The following is a 15,349-nucleotide window of genomic DNA, read 5'->3' as shown; positions in this document are numbered from 1 at the left end:
TGAAAGACTGTATCATGGTGAGGCAGGTTTAGTAAATCTTGCCTGTAAAGTGCCACACAGTAAATGTTTTAATTCTGCATCACAGCTATTCATTATGCTGTTTTTAGAATGAAAGCTATCATAGAGAATATGTAATGTATGAGTGTGGCTGTGTTCCAGTAAAACTTTATAAAAACACAGACTGGGCTAGATTGTCCCTTGGACTGTAGTTTATTAAGTCTTGGTTAAGAGCAAAGGTTCTGAAATCAAACTGCCGAAGTTTAAAACCTGCTTCTAGGGAACTCCCACTGGTCCACTGGTTAAGACTGTGTGCTTAACACAGGTTTGATCCCTGATAGGAGAACTAAGACCCTGCATGCCACACAGTGGGGCCAAATAAATAAACAAAACCTGCTTCTACCACTTATTAGCTGTGTGATCTTACACAAGTTATGCAACTTCTTCATACCTCAATTTTATCATTTGTAAAGTGGGAATACTCCGAGCATGTAGCTACATGTAGCTACATCTCATGTAGCTACAAGCAAAACAGTTGACAGTGCCTGGCCCCTGACAAGCCTCCAATAAATTTTGTTTGAGGTAAGCAAATGGTAATCAGGATGCTTTGATGGATGCTTTCCCAAGAACAGGATTATTACCTGAATGCTGACCCAGTCCTGGTTCTCATCTTTGCTCATTTTCATTGGTATGTGGCTCATCTGGGTAACATATACAACCCAGAGACTTTCAAGAAAACTTTAAGAGAAAAAAAGGAAGAAATGATCACTCCTTGGGGAGTTTCAGTTCCAGTCACTGGGCTTGCATAACCACTGGCAGATCTGGCTGAGCATTAGTGGAAATGGCAGTGATTCAAAGGTTCCAATAATGTGGTGGTTATTTGTTTTTCACCTTTGCAGACCTTTTATATCTAAAGATGACACACTAGGTATTCAGTCACACTACCTGTCTTGCAGCCTACTGTACCAGAGCAGCATCCCCCATATTTTCTGTAGGCATTAGTGCAAGGCTCAGAAGATACCTAAATGACTTAAGGTCAGGCTTCCCTGGTGGCTCAGTGGTAAAGATTCCATCTGCCAATGCAGGAGATCCGGGTTTGATTCCTGGGTTGGGAAGATCCCCTGGACAAAGAAATGGCAACCGACTCCAGTATTCTTGCCTGTGAAATCCCCAGAGCAGAGGAGCCTGGCAGGCTACAGTCCATGGGGTTGCAAAAGAGTCAGACATGACTTAGCAACTAAAGCAACAACAGCTTAAGGATATATGCAATGTGATTAACAGCTGGGCTGTTGTCATCAGATAGAACTGGGTACAAATTCTGATTTAGCACTGCCACTGGCCCTTATTTGCTCTTGAGCAAGTGATTTAATTTCTCTGAACTTTAGTTCTCTTATCAGAAAAGTGAAATTGATACTATCTACATTGCCTGGTTGTGCATTTTTGATTACATCAAGTAAGATAATGCATGTAAAGCCTTTAGCAAATTGCCTAATGCATAGTAGCTACCATTAGTGTTATGAATAGTAATGCAAATGCATAAGGAAGGAATAAATTGGGAAGTTGAAGAGAGTTATTCAGTTTAAAGTCATTTTGATTTGGGGAAAATCTCTAGTCATAAAATACCTTTTTAAAAAACTGGCCTTCTATTATCTTTGGTAAGAATTATGGTGTCCAGCTGGATTGCAGTTTGAAGGACTTGGTGATCAGGCAGAATACAGCTGACCTTTCAGAAACATGCAGGTCCACTTAAATGTGGATATTTTTAAGTAAACACATACAGTACTACAAGATTAGTGGTTGCCTGAATCCACAGTAGTGGAACCATATAAATGGATAGATGACTATGGAGCTTGAATATCTTTGGATTTCGGTAACTGAGGTGGGTCCAGGAACTAATCCTCCTCAGATGCTGAGGGACTACTATACTGCAATTGAGAATTAATCACTTGGGAAAAAGGGCAAGATTGGGCAAATTCAGTTTCCAAGGAACTCACTCAACTATTTCAGCTGTTTCATCCCACATTTTCTTGGAAATATCTCAGCTATAAGAATGCGGTCTGGTGTCATACTCTGCTAATCATTGCTAATCATAAATAGCTCAGATAAGAAAGATAAGAGGACCATCCAGGTAATAAGAGTAGGAGAATATTATTGTTGTCTTACTTGACTAAATATATGAGCGCCATGGTTCCGAAGATTCCATAGAAAGGGCCAAATGTGATGAAATGGCGGATATAAAAGCTGATGACCAAGGTGATGTCCTGCAGAGAGAAGTGCTTGAAAGTTAAGCTAGTGGAAATAAAACTGGCTAAATCTTACATCCTGGTACTAAAGGAAGCTGCATCTGGAAAGGACCAAGAATTTACATTTCCCCTTTTCTACCAGCCTGATTTAGTTCTAGAGAAGGAATCGAGTTACTCACCTCCCAGTCCCTTCTGCGGTACATCACTAGAATGGAATCCAGGGTGAAATATACCGGCACGACAAGGGGGACCCCAACTGGAAAAAAAAAAACCAAAAAAACCCAAGAAGATGGTGAACAAATGAGCAGATATGATTCCTGTGGAAGCTAGTGGGAGTTGATCTCCTTAACATGCTACCCCTGGAATATTGTCCCTGAGAAAGGATGCAAGATGGAGATCCACAACCATACCCTGGATGCTGCTGGGCTTATAGAGTCTCTGAGGCTGAACCAGGACTTAGGTTCAAGCTCCCTTAAGGAGACTAGGGAAACTTTGAAGATCTGAGTCATTCTTGATGAAGGCATCCTGGAAGGGCTTCTGCTATGAGCTTTCAGGTTTTCTCAAGGTCCCTGGACTCCTTCAATCCTTCACAATCCTTTGCGTTGGGCCCTGTCACAATATGTCAAGGTGGCAGATACAGAGCAGGTATACTGAGTCTGGCCAGATTATTTACCTGTGTCTCCCCCAGGACCAGTGAAGTTTCCTGGAGCACATAGGAGTCATATGGAGACCCTTCAGATTTTGACAACTCTCTTCTTGATCAAACTTGAGTCAGATTCTCTGGAGCCCCCTTCCTGATGAGGCTTCAGACTTGACCTGTAAACTTTCAAAGTCTGCTAACTGTCAGCACAAATGATTTTGTCCACCCTACACACTAAGAGGCCCGCACAAATGCTAGAACTAGTTTCTAGGAACAGTTCAAGGCCATGCTCCTAGGATGACTCCAACCCCCTTAAAATTCTTGAGAAAGTTCAAGACTGTACAAAGAACTTACTGCTTGTTCAGTAGGCTTCTGACCTCCTTTTTCTTTGATCATTTGTTAAAAAACTTACAATTATAAAATTCTTACTATGTCCCTCTGGGATGGATCTTGCCTGACCCAGAAATGTCTTTCTCAAGGACTTGGGAGTCATCCCTTTGAAGTACATTCTTTGAGGATCGTGCTCTGTCCTGCAGCTCCTGGGAGGGTAGGAGTTTGACTTTGATAAGCACCAGTTAGAAGACACACATGGCTTAACCACATGACCGCTTCCCCTCCCTTTATCCTCTTTCACTAATTTCCTTTAGCATGTCCCAGTGTTTTGAAAGTCTCCCACCTTTCATTTCTGGAGAGTTGAGCTCAGTTTATACTGAAGTACCTTTCCCTACTACAGGAATCTGCATTCAAGTTGTCTCGCCACCTTTATGAAATGTCAAGCCTCATCTCTCTTTGACAGGTTGAGTATGACTCATTTGTACCTGTCATACTAAGTTGAAGACATTTGAAAGAAAATGACAAAATGAAACAGCTCTTGAGGACGATGTGGTTTGTAAGCTGGGCATTCTGCAGTGAAGCTACATATTCATCCATTCCTCATAAGCTAAGGCTGTATTTTTTTACTGCACACAGGAGGAGAGTTCAGACAAGAGACTCCAACAGTTTTTTCTTATGTGAATACATATCTGTCTGGGCTGGAAGAGTTACCTTTCAAACTGGAGCATCAGTGTCCTCCTCACCCTTTTTAGTCATGAAAGAGAATAACTGCATTAGGATAGGTCCTCAGAATTCTAGCACTGGAAGAGGCTGCAGTGGTGGTTGAGCCTCGTGTCTCAGAAAATGGACTCACAGGCCATCCTGGTCAGGCATGAGACAGATGACCACTGGTGGCCAATGTTTGGGCAAACCAGATCATCTGCAACAGTTTCTCAATTTTAACGCTGTTGGTGTTTTAGGGCCAGATAATTCTTTATTGTTCAGGGCTGTTCTGTGTACTATAAGACATTTCATAATATCCCTGGCTTCTGCCCCATGGATGTCAGTACCATTCCTTCCCCTTTGTTGCCATAATCAAAAAAAGTAACTATATGGTGTCAAACGTCCCACTGGGGGCAACAATGCTCTTAGGTGAGAACCACTGATCTACAGAAAATGTTTGGAATCTTCCCTAATTTGGGTTTTTTTTCCAAATGAGTAAGCATGTTTCAGATGAGCATATTTTGGGGTCCTAAACTTTTCTTTGTGAGCTATCATGAGTTTGACTTGGTTAAGAGCAAAACATTTTTGCTTCTAATATTTTTATTGGTATTAACATTATTCAGCTACCCTATTTTCTCTCAAGCCTAGAACATATCCAGACCTATCTTATTATATGTGTGTGTGTGTGTGTGTGTGTGTGTGTGTGTGTATCTGTCCACTAAAATACCTTCTACAGCTGTATGAAAGTTGTGGGAACAGTCAACTTTCTTCCACACAAAAGCTCTACAGATGACTTTTATTCATGAGACTCTGCTTTTTCTGGCACTTACAGTCAGTGCTTGAGCATTCGTTTCCTGTTTTTCCTCCCTGTCCATATACCACTATCCTCTTCTTCTTGATAAGTATTGTCTCTAGTTTATCCAGGATAAGAGTCACAGATAGCAGACCCCTTGATTGGCATCCTGCCTCCCGTCCTTCTTGGAACATCTCCTTCCCTGTACAGTAGCTAGAGTGATGAGATGCCTATTAAGAATGCCAAATTGCTCTTCTACTTTCGTTTTCAGCTTTTCACCCAAGTAAGTCTGAAATAAAATATGCTGCTTTTTTGAGGCACAACAAGACATGGGACCGTGTCTCTGTGGGAGGATTTCAGCCATGCCTTCTGGCTTGACAACTGTTTGCTTCAAGGAAATGGGATGATAAGGATTGTGGCTCCCTGGTGACTCACCTACGTAGAAGTACAGGTGCTGCTTCCCGTAGTCGAAGTATTTGATTTTCTTCTTGCCATACTGAATAAAGATAGAATAAAACTAAAATAAGAACAATATAGGCTTCTGTTATTATACTCAAGGTTGTGTGTGGGTGTGTGTAGAATCTCTATAGAAAGAGCCATCTGGTCAGAGTTCATTTACTGTCAAACTGAAGGCACTGAAGAACCAGAACTGAACGGGGAGGAAATATTGTGGTGTCTTTTTCTTTATTTAAATGTGGGAAATTCTTGCAGGGATGGTTTATTCCATTTGACTTCAGGGATTGTGATTGTTTATTATTATTCCCATGGGAGCCATTTTGAAATTTTTGTCCAGGTGTGGAATGCAATGGTGATGGAAGAGAAATATTTCTGATAAGTTTTCAAGGTCTTCTTCAACCTATGTGCTTAGAATTCTGCTTGAAGCTCAGTCTGCTTATATCCATTTATCCATTTAACAGATATTTGTTGAATGATTGTGTTATAAAACATGTAGTCACAACCTCTAGTATCTACTTCATCTTTCCTCCTTCATTTCCATCAGTGGAGCTCATGCTGTGGTTTACTCATTTTAAGCCATGATAATGTATAATCTTACCACTGGGAATTTGAGTCATTTTCTAGGGGTATTCTTAGTTAATTTAGTCAGTGTCCAAATGCACAAAGGCAGCAAATATCTTGAGAGGAGGCATAGAAGTAATGGTTTATCTCTATTTCCTAAGAGACACTTAATAAATGTTTAGTTGAAGGAATTAATGAATGAATGATAATTCAAATCTCCTGTATAATTTTACCATATGTTCAGTCAGTTAAAACATTGTGAGCCGTGTTTGATTTTTGCTTTTCCCATTCTTTTGATACCTTCCCTTCTACATATTTCTTCTGTTATTTGGATATTAGACTTGATCCTTCTTTCTCTTACTATCATAAATAAAAATAAATATCATGGTGATAAAATAATGATAGTTATTTACAGTTGCTCCCAAGCTTCTGGATATTTAAGTGGTAGGACACTTGAAAGAGGAGTCAGTGGGAGATTTTGGAGAGTTGGCAAGTGTAGGTGAAGGACTGATGTTTGAGTGTTGCTCCAAAGGAGAAGTCTAACTTTTCCAGGGTATGAGCACAGAACCTGGCCCCTAGAGGATTTAATTAATACTTGTTGAAGCAATGAATGTTTGAAGAAAGTGGTAGAAAGACTGACAGTAAAATGGGAAGAACAGAAACATTTAGGGCTTATCAGAATTAGTTTTGTTGCAAAACAACTGAATTTTAGAGATTAAATGATTTTAAGTAATGTGTTGTACAGTTGCTTTGAAATTATAGTATACAGAAACCTAAGGCTTGAGGGATATGTCTCCAGAATGATGGAGAAGTGATGATGTCTCCATCCTCTGTGAAGAGGCAGCATGTGAACTAGATACAGTTCTACAAAAGGCCCTTCTTGAGGGGGTCAGGCTGACTCATGAACTACAGTGAGACAAATCTCCATTGCTGTGAGGGAATGAGGAGAGAAGTCAAAATGTAATAAGTTTAGTGATCAGCCTAGGAGTTCACAGGGATTCCCTAGTGGCTCAGACTGTAAAGAGTCTGCCTGCAATGTGGGAGACCCAGGTTCGATCCCTGGAGAAGGAAATGACAACCCACTCCAGTATTCCTGCCTGGAAAATCCCATGGGTGGAGGAGCATGGTGTGCTCTAGTCCATAGGGTCGCAAAGAGTCAGACACGACTGAGTGACTTCACTTGAAGAGTTCACAAACTTTAGAGAGCCCTGACTTGTTTGTGGAGTCATTGTGAAGAACAACTGACTAAAGACTACAGTCAAGGTTTCTTTCTTTCTTTTATTCTTTAAATCTAGGGAGGAGACTTTTTCTCCTAATTGGAAGAAGGTTGTCTTCCAAAACTGCAAAAACCTATTTTGAGAAAGTTGCACAATTCTGGTTACCACAAAGTCCACGCAGCAACTGACCAAGATACACTCCTTTGTTTTTAGAAAGCTCCTAAATTCTTCCAGAAGGAGATAGAGCCTCTTCCTAAGCACTTAATTCTCAGGATCCATCATTTCCTCTCGAGGAAAGATATCTTTCTGTGGTTATCCTTATACCTTCTATGTTGAAAGCAGACTCTAAACATCTTGATAATAATCCTTACATGCTGGTTTTTAAGCTGAGGTTTAAGAAAGTCAACAGCTGAGACATTCTGGAGTTTGTCTTCCTTTTTCTGTTGCTTAAGAAGTCTGAATTAGAGGTGAGGTCCTAAGTGCATTATGAGGAATTTGAGCTGAGTTTCATGTATAAATGAACCAAAATGAACCTAAACTAAAAATAATAGCTTAGTTTCTTCCAACAGCTAGGATTAGTTGACGTAACTAGACATGTGGATGTTTCGTGATTTATCACGTGCTGAATGTTCTCCCATGCCTTCCATGAGTGATTTAGCCTGAATGACTTTTAAGATCATGGAGTCATTCATTCCACATTCTCTTCTTTTATTACAATACCAGATTCACTTATTTAAAATTTACAACATGGAGTTAAAAGAAGAGATGCTCTGAAAACATCCTTGAAGCCAGAATCGCCAGCCTGATCTCCTCAAGACAAAGGTGTAGACCTTTCCAAGAACCACTTCCTGAAACATTTCTCTAGTGCTTAGGATTTCTAAACATACCTTGACAGGTTGTAAATCTCCAATAACAAAAAGTGGGTCTAAATCAATATCTGGGTCTTTGGAGTAGATGTTTGTTTTGACATGGTGTTGAAAGTGCCGATTATTCCACCATTTTGCAGATAGGCCCTGAGGAGAAGAGAACATTCATTAGCTGCAAGATTTCTCTCCTGAAATATCTTTTATTATCAGACTTTTCCAAAACTAAAGAAAATCAACCCTGAATATTCATTGGAAGGACTGATGCTGAAGCTGAAGCTCCAATACTGGCCACCTGATGCAAAGAGCCAACTCACTGGAAAAGACCCTGATGCTGGGAAAGATTGACAGCGGGAGTAAAAGGGGATGACAGAGGATGAGATAGTTGGATGGCATCACCGACTCAATGGACATGAGTCTGAGAAAACTTTATGAACTGGTGAAGGACAGGGAAGCCTGATGTGCTGTGTTCATGGGATCACAATGAATTGGACATGACTAGTGCTTGAATAGTAACAATCAGAGTTTTCGGCCTACATCTCCAAAGTTTAATTAAGATATGAATTCCTGGAACATGCCACCCCCCACCATTCCTGCGTCACAGAATGATTCATTGGATAGAGGCTCTAAATGCCTACCAGCAAATAATTATCTTATCCAGGAACACAAATTCCAGGTTAAAACAACTCCTGATAATGAAGAAGAATAAAAACCGTTGAAATGAAATGTTTCTCCATCTTTCTTTTTATTGTCCTCCTTTTAAAAAGAAATATGAAATAGGTAGAGCAGAGCGTACACTTCTTATTTTATAAATAAAGAAACTTCATCTCTAAAACTAATCAGTTCTTGGGGGAAAATGGCCCCAGGGTTCCTACTTCAATGAATATTTTAAAGAGTCGTGGATCTGAAGTCATCTCCTATGGGGGATTGCCTCTGATCATCACATGTTCAAGCTTCAATGATCTCATTAAATATAAATGAGGATAAAAGTATTTTAGTTGATGCCAAGCTCATATCATCTCTGATTAATTTGTTTGGGATTTTCTCTCTTTCAATGAAAATCTGAAGGTTTTAACAGAGAAAAGGATTTGAAAGCACATCAACTTAGTTGCACCCACTGGGTGTGTAAATACTTCTGTGTGGTTTGGGAAAATTATCTACCCTTTGGTGTTCAGTTTCATCTTCAGTAAATATAGTATAATGTAATGACATTTACCTGCATGGGTTGTTTGAGGAGACATGAGATGCTTTATGTAGAATGCTGACATATTAAGATATTCAATTTCTCTTCCCTTCCCCTATCACGTTAATAATCATTTATAGAAGAATAACCAATGGTCGTAGCTTTTATTGCATATTTGACATATCTCAAAAATTGATTAACATGTATTTTAGATCTGCAGTGCTCAATATAGTAGCTGTTATCTACGTGTGGCCCCTGAGCACTTAATATGTGACCAGTCAAATTGAGGCGGGCTGTGTAAGTAGATAATACATACTAAATTCAAAGCCTCAGAATGAAAAAAGAAATGTAAAATATATTAATAATTTTTATATTTCTTTCACGTTAAAATGAAAATATTTGGAATATATACAGGAGTAATAAAGTTGGAAGAGAGTGTTTGCTGTGACCTGTGTGTTCTCTTGGCAAAATTCTGTTGGCCTTTGCCCTTCTTCATTCTGTACTCCAAGGCCAAAGTTGCATGTTACTCCAGGTGTCTCTTGATTTCCTACTTTTGCATTCCAGTCCCCTATAATGAAAAGGGCATCTTTTTTGGGTATCAGTTCTAGAAGATCTTGTAGATGTTCATAGAACCATTCAACTTCAGCTTCTTCAGCATTAGTGTTTGGGGCATAGACTTCGATTACTGTGGTATTGAATGGTTTGCCTTGGAAATGAACAGAGATCATTCTTTCATTTTTGAGATTGCATCCAAGTACTGCATTTTGGACTCTTTTGTTGATTATGATGGCTATTCCATTTCTTCTAAGGGATTTTTGCCCACAGTAGTAGATATAATGGTCATCTGAATTAAATTCGCCCATTCTGGTCCATTTTAGTTCACTGATTCCTGAAATGTCGATGTTAACTCTTGTCATCTCCTGTTTGATCACTTCCAAATCACCTTGATTCATGGACCTAACATTCCAGGTTCCTAAGCAATATTGCTCTTTACCGCATTGGACTTTACTTCCACCACCAGTCACATCCGTAGCTCGGCGCTGTTTTTCACTTTGGCTCCATCTCTTCATTCTTGCTGGAGTTATTTCTCCACTCTTCTCCAGTAGCATATTGGGTACCTACCTACCTGGGAGTTCATCTTTCAATATCATATCTTTTTGCCTTTTCATACTGTTCATGGGGTCCTCAAAGCAAGAATACTGGAGTACAAAATTAAGCAGGGCAAAGGCTAGCCGAGTTAGATAGGCTTGGATTAGGAGATCAGCCCTGGGTGTTCATTGGAAGGACTGATGTTGAAGCTGAAACTCCAATACTTTGGCCACCTGATGCAAAGAGTTAACTCATTGGAAAAGACCCTGATGCTGAGAAAGATTGGGGGCAGGAGGAGAAGGGGACGACAGAGGATGAGATGGCTGGATGGCATCACCGACTCGATGGACATGAATTGGGGTAGACTCTGGGAGTTGGTGATGGACAGGGAGGCCTGGCGTGCTACAGTCCATGGGGTCGCAAAGAGTTGGACACGACTGAGTGACTGAGCTGAACTGTGATACTGAATGGTTTGCCTTGGAAATGAACAGAGATCATTCTGTCATTTGGTTTCTCACCAAATCCTAGAACATCATGGAAAAGCTGAGATCCAGTTTAAGTCCTAATTTTAGAGATGAGAACACTGAGAACCAGAGATGGAATCTGACTTGGTCAGGCTGCGCAGTGAGCATTATCAGAGTCAGGGCTAAAACCTGCTTCATCAGTCCTTGTACTGTTATTTTGTTTCATTCATCTGTCCATCTATCCATCCATCATTCCATCCATCCATCCATTCCTTCATGCATCAACAAATGTTTATTGAAGGCCTACTGTGTGTTAGGCACTCTGTTAGGCACTGCATTTCAGGGGTGCATAGGATAGTGTGCCTGTTCTCCTGGAGCATATATGAGGGGATAAGACCAATTGCCCCTGCTTTTTCTAGCAGTCTGAGTTTTGCAACCCTCAACTCTTAAACAGCCATCTAACTTTCCATGGTTTCTCTCTTTTGTTAAACTTTTATCTATTCTGCTTCTTTTCTTTTATTTATACATAGTCCTCCCAGGACTAAAATGGTTTGCTGGATTTCCCCTAGCCTCCCAGAAGTACATGTCCAGACCCCTTCTAAGAATATCCCTACCCATGACTTTATAGGGTATATCTCCTGAGAGGTGGTTCTTTAATGGTGTACCAGGTATTGTCCAAACAGTTTATTGGCTAAGAAAAAAACAGAACTTCTTAATAAAAATAAACCTTTTCTCCTAAACATTTAAAATTCTAACTTTAGCATATATAATGTTATAATGTTATGTGTATGTGTGTGTGTGTGTATGTGTGTGTATATATATATATATATATATAGAGAGAGAGAGAGAGAGAGAGAGAGAGTCACTATATTGTTAGTATATTTACATTTACTTGTGGAGTGTGTAGTAACATTTTTTTGCTGGTAAGTGTATGTAGAAACCACTGCTTAGTGAAATGATGTTCAGAATCCCATATACTCCTGGAACATTCTGTACCTTGAGTTGACCCATCACAAATGCTTGCATCAGGTGGTTCCACTTGGACTTCTTAAATATGGACATGTGTCCCATGTCATGCTGCAGAAATGTAGCCTGAGCCTAGAAGAGACAGGGTTGCTGTCAGAGAAGTTGACAAGGTAAGAAGAAAGTAGTAAGTGAGCCCACTGATAGGTTCGGGAACCCATGAGAACAGTGGGAGATCTCATCTGACCTCAAGCCAAGTGTGTATCTATCACACTTGCTGAGTTCTTTCCCATCTCTGTGCATTTGCACAGGTGACTCTCTTAGCCTAGAATGCTCTCTCTCCACTGTCAGAATCTTCCAGTGTGGAACAGAAGGAGGATGCCTTTAGAGTCAGGCTGACTTGGACTCTAAACTGTCCTTCACCACTTTACAAGTTGTACAACTCTTGGCAAGCTAGTCGGTAGCTCTGAACTCAGTTCTTTGTCTGAGAAGCAGGGATTATAATATTATACCTTGCTCGTTCAGCTGTCTTGCAGCCAAAAGACATGTAAAATTCCTGATAATGCTAAGCAGTCAAACAAATATTTATTTCCTTTCTTGATTCTAAAAGTTGCTTTTCGAAGACTAAAGCAAGTTGACTTTTCAAGAAAAAATTAGCATATAAAATTTTGTAGTTAACATTGATATTAATTCTGCATGAAATCATCCCCAGTTGCCTCAATTAGAATTCAACACCCGTTTCTGCCCCAACAGCACATGCTTGTTTCTTTCCCTTTTGCCTTGTATCGTGTCTAGATATTTAAATGACCATTCCCTCCACTGGATGACTGTTTCCCAAGTGCAGGGTCAAGTGCGTTTCCCTTTGTGTACACAATACAGCGTTGTGGTCATAGAAGGCCATCTTCAGAGATCTGTGCTTCATTCAAAGGATTTATCAGTTGCCCTGCTACACGCCAGTTGTTGATTGCCATTTCTGGCAGAATACGTGAACCTATTATCATGTAATAATAAATAGACTCTCTTCATAGACTGGTATATTGATAAGTATTGGTGAAATGAGGCCTTTGGCTAGGGTCTCAGGGAATTTTTTTTAAAAATACATATATATAACTTCTTTTTAGTAGAAATTTTTATTCTGAAACAGCATGTATAAATAGTGAATATATATATATGTATGTATAGACCTACATATAGGTATAAATTAATGTGGGGCTTCCTTTCTTCATGGTGGCTAAGACGGTAAAGAATCTGCCTGTAATGTAGGAGACTTGGATTTGATCCCTGGGTCAGGAAGATTCCCTTGTAAAGGGAATGGCAACCTACTCCAGTATTCTTTTTTTTTTTTAATAAATTTATTTATTTTAGTTGGGGGCCAATTACTTTACAATATTGTAGTAGTTTTTGCCATACATTGACATGGATCAGCCATAGGTTTACATGTGTTCCCCTTCCTGGACCCCCTTCCCACCTCCCTCCCCATCTCATCTACTCCATTATTCTTGCCTGAAGAAATCCATGGACAGAGGAGCCTGGCGGGTTACAGTCCATGGGGTCTAAAAAAGTTGGAAACAACTGAGCGATTAAAAAGAAAACAAAATAAGTTCACGTATGTGCATATAGTCTTAATAAAATCATTGAACAACCATTTAAAATGTTGGTTGGTTAATGAACGAAAGATATAGGTGAAGGTTACATGGCCTAGAACAGAACTTCAGTTACTGACATTGTGTGGATAATATCAGGCAAAGAGCAGCAACTCTCAAGGATATTTACCACATGCCAATCTCTGTGCTAGGTACTTTACGCAGTAACCTGTTTAGTTCTCCTCAGAATAGTTCCATAAAAAAATTGTTACCCCATGTTACAGACAAGAGAACTGGGGCCCAGTGGGTTTTGATAACTTGTTGGTGTCAGATACTGATGAGTAACTTGCTAGGAAGTGCCAGGCAGCCGCTGACACCAGTGTAAAGAGAGAAGAAAAAATTCTGAGCCTTCCCATAAAGCCACTGCCTGGGCTTAGGAAACCTGCTTACCTGAGCAACCGTGAGAAGAAAAGAAATGAACATTGTGATAAGCCAGCCAGTGCCAAAATGCCACACTATTACCCAAGCCAGGGCTTCCAAAATCAAGACCTGGGTGAGGTGAAAGAAGAAGAACCCTGGGTTGGCCTTGAACATATTCATGGTCTCTAATGTCCTCTGCAGTTCTTGAAAATCTTCCACCAACTGGGACTGTGAGATAAATATGCAAGAAAGGAATTAGTTCCTTCAGTGGAGAGGGAGTACAAATGAACATAATTATTAATCTACTTTAATAATTTAACAATTTAATCTATGATGCCTTAATTTTATGAACAGACATTTATTTATTTAATAAATATAATTAAGCATAATTTAAATGAAAAAACAAAACCTTAAAAAGTTAACAAAAATGCTTAAAACAAGTTATGATAATTTTTTTTTCTGGAGAAAAGAGTAGTGATTTGTAAACTGTTCTCAAATTGTTATGGGACTTATAATTTACTTCTTTTTTGGGGGGTGGGGGAGGTTCAATGAAGAGAACTGATTAATTTTTTTAAAACTGATTAATTAAAAATTTTTTTGATGCAGATAATTTCTTTTGAAGTCTTTATTGAATTTGCGACAATATTGATTTTATTTTATATATTTATATTTTTGTCTGTGAGGCCTGTGAGATCTTGGTTCCCTGATGAGGGATAAACGTGCACCCCTGCATTGAAAAGAGGAGTCTTAATGATGGGGCTGCAGGGAGAACCCCCAAAAGTGATTTTCTACTTTTCAAAACAAAAAATTGTACTAGAGTTTAGTTGATTAACAATGTTGTATTTGTTTCAGGTGTACAGCAAATAATATATATGTATGTTTATATATACATACTGTTTCTTCAGATTCTATTCCACTGTAGATCATTATGAGATATTGAATATAGATCCCTGAGAAACAGTAGGTCCTTGTTGTTCATCTGTTTTATATGTAGAAGTGTGTATCCATTAATAATAGTTGCCTTTTTAAATTAATGTGTTGTTTGATCTCTGATTATACTTTGGGGAACTTTGCTATCTACATGGATCTGTGTTACTTTCTATGTTATCAGCTGTTTAGCATGTGCAAAAGACTCCTTTAGGAAAGACAGAGTTCACTTAGATTAGCTCAGAGGATGAATTTCCTGTGAGATGCTCAGAAGCTCTACAGGAATAAGACAGGGTCTCCTGTGGTATTACTGTGTGTGTCCGTTGGTTGGAGGAGTCCTGATTCTGTGTACACGTACTGTTCTTATGGATGTAGGTCAAGTGCTAGCACTGATTTACGAACTTGCACATCATACTCAAGAGTCAGTGAAAGGCCTGGGAAGAAATACCTCCTTAGCTTAATAACTATAATGGGTTTGAAACTCAGACTGTTGAGAAAGTGACCAGGGTATAATAATGAAAACTGGATTGTTCAGATGTAAAAGAGAAGAGAAATTTGAAATAATAATAAAAAAGAGCTATGAACATAATCCTAGAAGCAAGAAAATTCATTTCAAAATTCACTGACACAACTTTAAAATGATCCAATGCCTGGGAAAAGTCTGGATGGGCTCATCTCTAAAGGCCTGATATTATCAGAATTCTGGTGGCCTTAAATAACTTTAATAGATCACTCAAGTGTGCTAGTCAACAAAAGAGTCCGAAATACAGTACTTGGGTGCAAAATCAAAAGTGAAAGATGATCTCTGTTCATTTCCAAGGGAAACCATTCAATATCAGAGTAATCCAAGTCTGTGCCCTGACCACTAATGCTGAAGAAGACGAAGTTGGATGGTTCTCTGAAGACCTACAAGAC

At 39.3% G+C, this 15,349-nt stretch overlaps 2 protein-coding genes across 17 annotated transcripts in view; one reads left to right on the top strand and one right to left on the bottom strand.

Moving 5' to 3' along the window:
* Positions 1 to 15,349, top strand: part of LOC145525547 (olfactory receptor 8I2) — a 120,071-nt gene that overhangs the window by 13,945 nt on the left and 90,777 nt on the right. The window contains exon 3 of one of the 15 annotated variants that reach the window (XR_014068285.1): positions 4,980 to 5,240. The exons of 13 other annotated variants lie outside the window; for them this stretch is intronic. The gene's annotated coding sequence lies outside the window, so the exon portion shown is untranslated. Of the gene's footprint in view, positions 1 to 4,979; positions 5,241 to 15,349 lie in introns of those variants that run through there. One more of the 15 variants, XR_014068287.1, reaches the window with a different exon arrangement.
* LOC145525546 (fatty acid desaturase 2-like protein FADS2B) overlaps positions 1 to 15,349 on the bottom strand; it is a 28,845-nt gene that overhangs the window by 5,444 nt on the left and 8,052 nt on the right. For both annotated transcript variants that reach the window (XM_081538898.1, XM_081538897.1), the window contains exons 3-9: positions 13,538 to 13,735; positions 11,538 to 11,639; positions 7,830 to 7,955; positions 5,144 to 5,204; positions 2,420 to 2,496; positions 2,161 to 2,258; positions 639 to 735 (exon numbers count right to left, since the gene is read on the bottom strand). In XM_081538898.1, coding sequence (XP_081395024.1) covers positions 639 to 735; positions 2,161 to 2,258; positions 2,420 to 2,496; positions 5,144 to 5,204; positions 7,830 to 7,955; positions 11,538 to 11,639; positions 13,538 to 13,735 — 759 coding nt within the window. The remainder of the gene's footprint in view (positions 1 to 638; positions 736 to 2,160; positions 2,259 to 2,419; positions 2,497 to 5,143; positions 5,205 to 7,829; positions 7,956 to 11,537; positions 11,640 to 13,537; positions 13,736 to 15,349) is intronic.

The sequence above is a fragment of the Giraffa tippelskirchi genome, chromosome 11 (assembly GCF_054371585.1).
Source record: "Giraffa tippelskirchi isolate mGirTip1 chromosome 11, T2T-mGirTip1v1.2.pri, whole genome shotgun sequence".
Lineage (NCBI taxonomy): Eukaryota > Metazoa > Chordata > Mammalia > Artiodactyla > Giraffidae > Giraffa > Giraffa tippelskirchi.
The sequence above is the reverse complement of the archived record's forward strand: the minus strand, read 5'-3'. Positions and strand labels throughout refer to the sequence as shown.